The 11,908-nt window shown below is 42.3% G+C and overlaps 1 protein-coding gene across 1 annotated transcript; it reads left to right on the forward strand.

Moving 5' to 3' along the window:
• Positions 1-8,059: 8,059 nt before the first annotated feature.
• LOC128709856 (CLIP domain-containing serine protease B4-like) lies at positions 8,060-9,324 on the forward strand. The gene is made up of 4 exons (XM_053804880.1): positions 8,060-8,126; positions 8,194-8,584; positions 8,642-8,943; positions 9,011-9,324. The coding sequence occupies exons 1-4, from the start codon at positions 8,060-8,062 to the stop codon at positions 9,322-9,324; spliced, it is 1,074 nt and encodes a 357-aa protein (XP_053660855.1).
• Positions 9,325-11,908: the final 2,584 nt, after the last annotated feature.

Here is an 11,908-nt window from a genome sequence, read left to right on the forward strand (position 1 = left end):
TGAGAGACGTGCTGTGAGTGCTGTAACGATATAAGTTTTGTTTAATCTCATCTTCGCCTATCGTTACCAGAAAATTTTATTCATTTTGATCTACAGAGAAGTAAAAGTTTTCTAGTAAATTAACGAAACTTAATAAATGATACAAATTCAAAGGTGCGAGGGATTAAATTACAGTAATAAATATGCAACTAGTTTGATCCACTGCAACAAATTGGCAAAATTATAGTTCTGATAGTTCTCGTTTCGTGTTGTCAACTCTATTCTCTAAATTTACTAAACGCACACGATCTCACGTAGGAAAAACGTTGCTTTCGCCTACTGCACCATAGCAGACTCACTTTTACCCCGCGCTGAAAATTGCCTAAATCAATCTGCTGTATTAAGCCTGTAATTACTTGCAACTGCTAACACGGCTCAATCCGTCCAGCAAGTTTTCGGTATTGTATTCTAACTTCCTACCTTCAGTGGCTGTTCAATTGTTATCCGCACACTTTCCGTCGCCCTATTCGCCCATTCTGCATCAGAAGTTCGTCGGGCAATTTGTCACATTTTCACTGCCTGTCAATTATGTTGCAATGACTTTTCATGGTGACCGAATAGAACGGCAGAAAAAAAGAACGAAAACTGGTAAAAAAAAACCGGAAAAGGGGGAGTATGGCCGGTGGTGAATGGCACTGTCATTGTCGACATGAGTTTGTTTAATTTCCAGCACCTTCTGAGAGAGTGCAATGAAGCATGGTGGGATGGTGGGATTTTTGTTCCTTTTCCCATTGATCGAGCTGATGCAGCATTTTATTTGCGATTTTCCAGAACTTTTTATTGCCGCAAGTACGGCTGTACATCCCGTCCCTCGGAAGCATTGCAAAATCGTTGAGCGACGGTTGAAAACGACGTCCGATCGGCAGGACTCTATCGGAAAGTCACGTTTTCATTTCCGCCACCGGTCCCGGATCGGGATGGGAAAATTCCACCGAAATGTAGTACTGCCAGTGTAGGAATAGAGGAATATAGCTCTGCTCGTACTGCTCTCTCGTGTTGGCGATCATCGAGCCCGATTGTCATACCACCAGAGCAGGGCTGATTGACGCGCGATAGAGACTCAGTTTTGGGGTGTAGCGAAGTGCGAATGTTTCACAAGCCATTTCCACACACGCAAAGCCACTTCCGGGCATGGTATGTCCTGTGACGGGCGACAGTTGACGATGATTTGTCACACTCGCCTGGGTGCGTTACGCTCCATTTGCGTACTGCGCGGGGAGGCCTTTTAGACATGGTTGCTTCACGACAACGAAACCAGAACACAGCCGAATGTCCTGTGCAAGAGGGATCGATCGGAAACGCCACCGTGGGAAGAACAATCGCCTGCGGAAATGTCAGTTCGACACTATTATGTCTGCGAATCGATTAGTTTTACATTTTCTACATCCCAGCGAGATTGTGTCTGGCAAATTCTTCGCATGCTACTCCTTCTGGGTCACTAATTACAATACCTTTTCACTAAACTCTTCATTTAGCGTTAGTTTTTGATATAACAAATCAACATAACTGGCAACCGCTTGGAATGAAGTTAATTGTACGACTAATGAATCGATTCCGTGGATTTTCTCCAGTAGGTCAGATCCTTTCTTTTCCCTGTCCAGCATATTAGTTCGATGCGAACCAATTTAAGCTAGACCGGAACAGGCAAAATTTTTATTTTGCTTTGCATTTAGGCGCGGCGTCTGCAAAATGACCTAGATTGATCTTGAAACGTGCACCACACAACCGACCGTTCGCAATCGTTAGCTCTGACATTCAAATCTGTTCTTATTATGCTTCAACCGCTCACTATCTCCACCCCGCAAATCCCAATTCCACTGCTGGAATAATTGTACAGAAAGCAGTGGAAAGAAATTTTCATATCGCTTTAAACCGTGCATAATTCGCCGGACAGTTGTTACTCTCTTTGGCCGCAAACTTCCTCTTTGCGACTCAGAAACAAGGGAGTGAAGCAACAAAAAAAAGCACACACACACACACACACACACACACACACACACCCAAATCAAATCGAAATTGGACTCGCAGCACTTTTACACCCCATTTTGTTTGGAACTCCGTTAATAGAGTTATTTCGCACCTCTCCACAACCCATTCACAGGCCCATTTCCACCATCACTTTGGCAGGAGCGCACCCAGGGTGAAGAATGATCGTTTTGTTGTTGGAGAGAGGTCTATGAATTGAAGACGACGTAAAGATTCTCCCATTTATGTACGCGAACGGTTTAAAGCTGATGATGATCATCGGCACCAGGGCGCGCGCGCAAAGGGTAAAGAGAGAAAATAACAAAACCATCACCACCTATTACGGATGGTAACAGAATCTTATCCTATCCGTTGGCTATGCGTGGTCGAATGCTGGACCTCGATGCTAAATGTTCCCTCTGCTGTGGGATGCTGATGAAGGGCCGATGATGCGAACAAATCTAACATCAAAAGAACAATTTTCTTCGGACACTTGAATGGGGCAGCAGCCAGACCGTACTTTATGCTGAAAGAGGAATACAATGTGAAAAGAAATACATCGTGCGTGTAAATTCCGAGAGGAATCGAATCTGTAAGAATACGGAAAGAAACACCAATTTTGAGCTACTTTCGAGGTTCGTTTCTTACCCATTCTTTTCCCTTACAGCATCCAAGCGTAGTGTTACAGGGTGGGAGGGGGATCTAAAATACCTTTTAAAAAAACGTAACGTAACGATTGAGAGATGAAGAATGAAAGGCTTACAACGGCGACAAAACGCACCAACAATTGAGCCAATTTCATTGAGGTTAATTTGTTGGACGTTCGTCGGAAAGTGTTCGTTTATGTTTGGAATGTACCGGCGGGAAGAGAGATTAGTGAAAGACACCAATAAGAATGTGTTCTTGTTTTGTGAAGGAAGCTATGAAATTATGATTGTGTTGAGCAACTTAACGAATCTCTAGAAAGAATGTACGACTCGTGTGATTTTATTGTCATGAAGATCCATAAACCCTTGAAGATTCATCGATCGCTAAAGATACTCGAACCTTTGAAGATTCTCCAAAAATACATAATTCTGAAAAGGATTTTGAATTTTTAAAACAGTTGTGATTCTATGCAAGATTCTTAAAAGATTAATATTTTTAACAAGATTTGTGAATCTTCAAGGTTTCTCTAAACATTTATGTATCTCTCAATAGTCAGAGTGATCAAATATTGTCAATTATAGTTTTTTGCGTAGGAAATCTTATAAAGATATGAATGTTCCTCCCTGTCGACAGCCTAGCTATTTTATCTCAATAGCTCAGAATAACAAACTGGAACTATTGTTAATAAAATGTGGAATATGTCGAGAGATTAATTAACCGTCGAAGATTTCGTGAACTTTCATCAAATATCGCCTATTTTCTTTTGTCTAAAATTTTTCACCAAAAACAATTTTTATTAAAATGTATAAATGTATAAATTAATGAAATGAATCTGTAAATGAAATGAAGCTTAATTTAATAAACTCGTTGTCACAAAGCGTCATATACATCCAATAATTCTCTGTTCGTGCGACATTAACCCATTACGAAAGCGTATCGATCCGGTACCGGCACAGCACCGAAACATGTCAATCCCTGTGCGGTTGAATAACATTTCAATTAGTCACACTCTCTAACCGATAGTCGCAACGCACAGCCGAAGACCGAGTAAAAATGGGCGAATGGGAAGAAACCATATTTAAAAAGCGTCATAAAAATATGAAAGAGCCGATATTGAGGCAGCAACCAGAAAGAAAAAAAAAATACACCCCAACCGCAACACTTAGCGATATCAGGCAACAACAATAAGAGCAAAACATTAATCCTCAAGACAGCACTCGAAAAATCTCCAGACAGATCAATTTACTTCCCTTTCCCCGCGCTCCGCTCACGTTGCGTCATACGTCGGCCAACCGTCGCTAGGGCACATTTTTGCGCGCGCGCGCCCATCTCACGACTCGCGGCGTACATTATTGGCCATCTCGAATGGGTACTGCCCTGCTGGGTGGGTGGGAGAATGGTTCGCGAGGGAAGTTTAGCATTAAAAGACGCCGCAAAAGACGTGCCCATAGTTCAAGTGTCTTGCCTTTGGGAGGTTTTCACTCTTGTTTTTATGCTGCTTTTCGTGAGTTCTTGGCTCCGGCCTTTGACTGATCGTTTCTTAATGTTACCACTTTGGCTAACTTAATATGCACCACCGGGACACCCGTCCCGGCGTCGTTTCCTTGCTTGCTTCCTTCCTTGCCGACAGAGGGGATCGTGTTATGTCCGAGTGTTGGGAAGTTACATAAATCTGATAAATTGTTTAATTAAAAACCGTTTCAAATGGTGATTGATTTTGCCTTTTTCTCCTAATTTTTTCTCCATCTCCCGGGCCGGCGAGTAAGGCTGCTTGAGAAGCGTTTGCCAGATGGTGCCGAAGACGCGCGAAGCCGTCATTGAACAGCTTTTGTTTTCGAACGCCGAGTGATCGATCGTGAAGGATGCGCCAGTTACTTTTCTCCGATCGGCTGGCCGTTTGTGGCAGGAATTTCCCCTTTTTTTCTGCCATGCGCTAAGTGATTGCAACACCTTATGGGATTGACTGTGGTGCTTGAGGCGTTTCTGTACGTGTAGAAAGCGAAGAGCGTCTGGGATGCAACAACGTTGTCCATCAAGATACACAGAACAGGAGATGGTTTGGCGTTGCTGAAAGTGCACGATTTATGCAATCAGTATTCCAGGGAAGCTGGTCTATTGGCATTTTCCCAGGGAATTTTGTTGCATGACTTTTGTTTTTGTTTTGGGTAAAAGCATCGAGAGGAAAATGGAAATGGATTTCTTCTGGTAACTGATGATAAATTTATATTTTTTTCCACCGTGTGTGTTTCACAAAGTTTTGCAAAAACCTTTGATTACTACCAACTACAAACTATCTTTTAATAGTAGAAAACAATGTATCAACTCAACCATTAAGGCTTTTTCTAAGGTCTACGATAAGGCAAATCTTTGGAAATTTGAGAAACAATTAGAAATTATTTCTTATACTGTGATTTGCTGTGAGCGTCTCCACGTTCTGCGCCAGCTGCGCCAAGGGGTGCTAGAAAAACAGATCATGTTATATCAAACGAGTCTTAGACCAAGAAGATCAGATCACAAATGATCTTAACCAAAAATATTCACAATATCGTAAGAAGATAATTTTAATTTTAATAATTCTAGATGATATCACAATATCGCTTTGCATATTGCAGCTAATGGCTTGACATACTCTGTCCAAATATTCAAGGAAGGAAAAAGGTTACTTAACGACAGCATAATATAGAAATTGATTGCGAAGTTAGGAATGTCTTGGTTGTAGAAGATAATTCATTCGAGAAACATTGGAGAGCTGTCATAAAGACATTAGCTTACAGGGTCATTGAAGATTAAAAAGTCAATCATCACTTCAGTGTTAAAACGTCAGCAAAAATGCTGTCACTTTTGGTAATTCATTCGAGAAAAATGGAGGTCTATCACAAAGAAGTTTATGGAGGCTTAAGGAGTCAGGAATTTTCTGGTCGCAGAAGGCAACGCAATCGAGGAAAAATGGAGATCAATTACAAAGACAGTAGATGATAAGTTAATCGTTAGTATTACTTATCATTTGACATACAATAGAAAATCACAATTACAAGTTTGTACTCTATAATTATTTTTTACTAAATAAAATTTTTGAGCATTTCATTCATACTCTAGTGATTTCTTTTGAAAATCTTTCTATCAAGTGAGTAAGTCTTTGGAATACCAATGTGAGTTATGTTTCCATGATGATTATGAAATCAGTTGCTTTCGTCGAAATTATTCATAATGCTTTGACCCAATTAATTAAGAAAATTTAACCAACCCATAGGTTGTATTTTGCAAACCTTTTGCAATTCATACACCAGTTTGGCATTAAACGATGTGCAGAAATTGAATATGCTGTGTTGCAGTGTAGTAGCTCGCTGCCGTAAGGAATCAATCGTGTCCTCCCAGTAAATCCCTACCGACCGAGAAACCTTTACGGGATGTCCAGCCCTTTTCATCCCATCTGCATGATTCTTTTAAATGTCTTTGCATACCTAATGAGAACAACAGTCGTGGAGGATTTTCATCTCACCAAAGCTTGCCGACCCGGGTCCCGCACCGAAATTCACAGAAAGTCACTACCCATCGTTTCGATCGACATGGCTTTACTTACGCCCGCCGTACTCAATAATTATTCACGTTCCACCCGAAACGACTCCGTGTTGCAAACCGTTTCGTACGCATTCGCCTGTCAAAATGTGCAGCGCAACTGACTCCTGAACGGGGCGTCACTGACAGCGTAAGTAAGCAGACAAACTAATTTGCCCCCATCCTACTGGTGGATCGGTAGTCTTTCGACGCATTTCCGTATTAAAATGTTGCGGCACGGTTATTGCGGTAGTGCTTCCACCCGGGTTTTCCACCCGAATGCTGGTAATAAGGAATCCATTTAAATACCTATTAATTCTGCGCCATCAACCCGTACAACAAGCTAAGAAGTTGCGTCTTAGTAGCTGTCGGGACGTGACTTGGACCGCTTCTTCTGTGCACCCTTCTGCCGCGGGTGTGTCCAGCAGGCTCTTTCCCAGCAGGTATCGCTTTGTACCGTACACTACACAAAGGAGAAGCTGTTTGTCTATTTTAGAATAAATTAATTGCAATTCACCTGTCGCACGCTGCTGGTAGTCATTCATCGCCCTTTGCGCGTTTCGCTTTGCATTTGCAAACCACTGTCAGTCTTTTTATTTTTCATTCTTCCCACTCCAACGGGCTTCTCCAAACGACAAACTCCAGCATCTCGCATCCGGGTAACTACGAATGGGGATTTTCACTAATTTTTGCGTTTACTCTTTGCACGGTTTTGCGATCTGGTGGTGCGTGGATGCGCGATTTGCGTACGTAACAGCAACGAAGCGTACGGTCGGATGTCCTTCGTAAATAGATTTACATTTATTATCCAGATCAATTGAATAACGCATTGCACAGATGGGGTCCGAATGTTTACGGTGCGGAAGATGCTTAGAAAGGGAATGTGTCGCCGAATGCCGTTGCGCATGGAGCACAAAATTGATTCCCAGACCCATTCATGGCCGTGCTTTAATCTGCCGTGCATGTTGTGAATGTACACCATTTTATTATTTCTTCTACCGTGCCTGCATGCGCATTTGGTGGGAATGTTCTACATTCGTCTTTGTTTCCGGAACGAATTTTCATCGTTTCGTAGGGCCTGGTTTGGGGGTGGTTTTGCAGCGACATTCATTCATTATTTCATGCATACGTTACACACGGGTACGGAGGATTCGCTGATGAATAGAAGGATTTACGCTCCTAAATACGTGCTTGTTTTTATAACTGAGAGGAAATTGTTTTGCGAAAAAAGGTCTCTTCTGAAGTCGCTGAAACGACAAAGACTCTTTAGCAATTGATTGTTTATTGGTGGTATTTATAGTGTGAGTAGGGTGGTCTTGAAATTCGTTTATCGGTTTGTTACTTTTTGGGATGCGAAATAAAAAAATTAAATTAAAATTCTCCAACCTTACTGCCTTATGGCTCAGCGAAGCGGCAAAAAGCAGGTCACGATCATGAAGTGATCTTGAATCATCGTTCCTTCATTATCAATAGCAGTAGCCACAGATGACCTTTGCTGAATTTAAACAGCACTATGGATGCTTTCCTTGCAAAAATTTATATTTCGGATTTCTATAATTATATAGTAAAAACAAGCAAATGAAATATAAAACGCCTATAGTTAAAATTTGACTTTTTCTGATATTTTATGTGCCCAAATAATGCAATAAACAATACTTCAAAATTCACCATTTTTTTGACTACTTTAATGGCTGTTTCCTCTATTATGCAACCAGAATAAAGAATGACATTTAAATCATTTCAACTCTTATCTCTTATCACCCGAGTTTGTTTAAATTTTGCGCGTTGGTTTGGTTGTGCATCGAATTCTGAACCTTTCGCACTTCAGTTCTTGTTCTGCTGTTCAAACAAAATGTTTCCCTCAGTACCATTTGTTGTGGTTGTTATTCTAACGCTTGCTCACCAAAGTTTAACTACAGGTTAGTGGTGTTTTTGTTTCAGTAATTATGTTTTTATAACGTATGTTATGTGTTTTATTTGGCACAGATGTTACGCCCGGTAGTATCTGTCGTGTCGGTGGTAACTTTGGACAATGTTTACATTTTAAGCATGATCCAACATATCTGTCTCTGTTGCTGAAGAAAACCCGTACGGAAGAGGACGATTCATACCTGTTGCGGTATGTGTGTGATCGCCGGCAGGGTTTAACCTGCCGCACTGGTTCGGTGAACGAGGAGACTTGCGGGATGCAGATGGAAAATCGCATCGTCGGTGGACATGTAACGTCTATCGATCAGTACCCCTGGATGGCATTGCTTCAGTACTACAACCATCGAAAGGGAACGAAACGGTTCGGCTGCGGTGGAGCCCTACTCAATCGTAAATTTGTCCTATCGGCGGCACACTGCTTCTCGCGGCTTCCAGCTGGACTTGAGCTGTAAGTGTCTAAAAATAATTCATCGTAATCATTCCACTACAGGGTGACGTCTTTCAGACATAAAGTTCGACTAGGTGAGTGGGACACCGAGTCCGATGTTGATTGTGAAGATCTGGATGATGAACTATCCTGTGCCGCACCGGTCCAAGATTTTGGCTACACAAGAATAATCATTCACGAGGATTACAACGGCAATCATGCTGATCGTGCGAACGATATTGCACTGATCGAGCTAGCCGGACAGGCTGAGTACAACGAGTTCGTAAAGCCTATCTGCCTCCCGGAGCCTGGTACACCGAACAAGGAGAAGCTGTACTTTGGCAGCATGTGGGCTGCAGGATGGGGCCGAACGGAAACAGGTGAATTTTGAAATATGAGTTCTATTTTGAATAAACTCACAAAATTCTCGATGTATTTTCTCTTTAGCATCTGGAAGTCGCTTTAAAATGTTCGTACCACTCGATCAGTTCGATCTGCAAAACTGCAACGAGACGTACCAAAGGCGTGTGAAGGTCCCGCTCACGGATTCCCAATTCTGCGCCCTGGGAACTCCGGGCAAAGATACCTGCAATGGAGATTCTGGTGGACCACTGATGAAGCCAATCAAATCGCTATACTACGTCGTGGGGATTGTTAGTTTTGGGCCGCAAAAGTGTGGTAGCGGCATACCGGCCGTCTATACCAGGGTCGATAAGTTCTACGATTGGATCGTGGGTCATATGGTGGAGTTTGAAAATTAAACGTAGAAGATTACAGAATGTTTGTAATGTGATGATTCAAGTGGTTTAAAGTTAACACTCCTTTCCAACTTCAACTCTACCGAAATTTCTCTTCTAGTCCCTCAGCAACAGGAATGTGTTGAAAGGTCGTAGGCATCAAAGTAGCTCACACGTCTATATGATTTCTGGTGAATTCTTCCAATCACCCTAACGTTCGGATTTAGATTTGAAGCACGACACGCGACGCTCGGAATTGCGCCGGAAATGAGCTGTGATTGAATCTCCCTGTCCCGTTCGAGTAGCGTAGGAAGAAGGTGACGATTTTCCTTCGATAGCAACTCTAAGATGCAAGACTAGTGATAAAGTAAAAATTGGGTTTTCTCCAACACCGGTAGAAGTTTTCTGGCTCCCAGGACCGCTGGGGGTTTTTCCATTTTGTATCAAAACACCTGGGGATTTTTTTTTTACGCTTTCCTTTCCCTCTGGCAAAGAAACAAAGAACGAAAGTGAATTTTCAATCGAACGGATTCGATCAGGTGGGCGAAAAAAAATTTCATCACTATATTGATCTCGACGGTACCAATGCGCGGCGTCCTTCTGCGTCGTGAGTGTGGTGAGCTGTTGTGGCTTTGTTGGTTTTTGTGTTAAATTTCCCAAAGGACACCGATAAGGCCGAAACCGATTTCGTTCCGCAAATTCGGGCTGATCAATTCTAAACGCATTGAACATTTTTCGTATGCGACTGCCACGTTTTGAGGTGCCAACTCGAAGTTGTGACCGTCCTACTTTATCGTGGGGTGATGAGATGCTGTGATTGTAGCACAGCTTCACACGCATCGAGGGAAACTCCGAAACATTAGCTCCCACGGGAAATCGTCCTGCCATCGATTTCATTTTCTGGTGGGCGTGTGACGAATCAAAATTTGTCCACCCGTACCCAACCCACCGGACACATAATTTACGCCAGTATTCCTTCCGTTTGCAAAGACCCCATTGGTCACGATTATTGTCGTGGGTCATCGATAATTTGCCACCAACAATTTCCTGACGGGAGAAAAAGCCACCGCCAGAAAAAAAAATGTTTCCGATCGGGAGGACAGCACAAGGACGGCTCGGCAAGGAGGGAATGCTTTTGACACGATGGAATGTGTGGAGTGTGGTGTAGCGTTTCGGGATCGAATCCAGACACGCACTTGATGCTCACGTACCCCTCGAACACGTGTGCATCACATCCCCGAAGGGAACGCGCGCACGTGCGATGTCTCCGAATCCCTTCGGGCTGCGTTGCGTTTCGATCGCCCCTAAGTGGACCGATAGTGTTCCTCCTACGGGCTTATTGCACTTGACAGTTGGTGGATTACGGTCCTTTATGCGATATTAATTCGATCAAACAAGATGGCAGAATTCCGTACCGGATTTGATTTATTCTCATATTTCACGACGAACTATTCCAACGCTTTTTTTTCGCTCCCTTCTTATTTGCTGCCAAATCCTTCCATCGCCCGTCGGTATTGGAACGGAACGAGTTCTTCTCCCTTTTTGCGTGCGTGTGTTGCGAATGCATATGCGAGGCTTTAGGCGAGCAAATTGCATTTCTCTGTTACGCATAATGGGCACTTCTACGCTGACGGAGGGTGCCTAGAATCTAAAACTGATTTTGCTGCGGTAGAACCGGGTGTGTCACCTAGCGTCCTAATCCTGGTGCACGATTTTCAACTCTCGGTAAGTGGTAGTCAGTTGCGTGTTGAGGGAAGAATTACCGAAAGTGCCCACTACAACCTCTAGGGGCGGAACGATGTACCGAAACAATCTTAAGATGCTGCGAGAATGTAACGATAGGTTTGGATGACTTTATGATATTTCAGAAAAGGGAAACACACAAGACGCGGTCAATAACCCACAGAATTTGTGATGGTCAATGTGAAAATGGGAAGTATCTTGCACTAGGGTGATTATGAGTAACATTTTCTGTGATATTTTATTTAATTTCATCCTCAATGCTGAACTATTTTCAATCTTCTATACTGAATTTCCATTATTTAAAATCTTTTTGCTTAGTTTTCCTAGAGTCTGACTCACCATTTGGGCAATATCTCCATGATGACAAACAATATTGGCTTATGGAGCAGGTGATTTTTTGATTATTAATATCTTTGATTTCTTGAAGATTTAGAATTTTAGTGAATAATTGACATCGCAACCTAACGAAAAACCTTGATCTAAGATATTTTTGCAAAAGATCCTTTTCAAAATCCTTTATGACTTCCTTGTATTTTATATTAAAATCGTCCATTTTAGACGCAAATCTTCGTCATGTAGTGCCCTTTGTTGGCAGTGATGAAGAACAGAATTATGAATTACTCCGCTTCAAGGTTGACTTCCCAGACAAATACAGTCAAGTCTCTCTAAACTACAAGCTGAAAGAACCGCTAGAGAGACTTGCAGCTTTGGAAAACTAACAAACTTGGATGGTATACCATTTATATATGGCAAAAGTCTTCAACTATACTCTGTAAATGCAGCCAAGACGAGCTGTCATTGGCAAACACCAAAACACGGCTACCTTAGAAGGACATTGGTGTATAAACATCATGTGCAGTTTAGA

Source organism: Anopheles marshallii, chromosome 2, assembly GCF_943734725.1.
Source record: "Anopheles marshallii chromosome 2, idAnoMarsDA_429_01, whole genome shotgun sequence".
Taxonomy (NCBI): domain Eukaryota; kingdom Metazoa; phylum Arthropoda; class Insecta; order Diptera; family Culicidae; genus Anopheles; species Anopheles marshallii.

What these genes read in the sequence shown, in the direction of transcription:
- LOC128709856 (XM_053804880.1), top strand. Translation starts at nt 8,060, where the DNA reads ATGTTTCCCTCAGTACCATTTGTTGTGGTTGTTATTCTAACGCTTGCT. An exon ending in TCACCAAAGTTTAACTACAG is followed by an intron (nt 8,127 to 8,193) that starts GTTAGTGGTGTT and finishes TATTTGGCACAG; the next exon opens with ATGTTACGCCCGGTAGTATC. An exon ending in ATGGGGCCGAACGGAAACAG is followed by an intron (nt 8,944 to 9,010) that starts GTGAATTTTGAA and finishes TTTTCTCTTTAG; the next exon opens with CATCTGGAAGTCGCTTTAAA.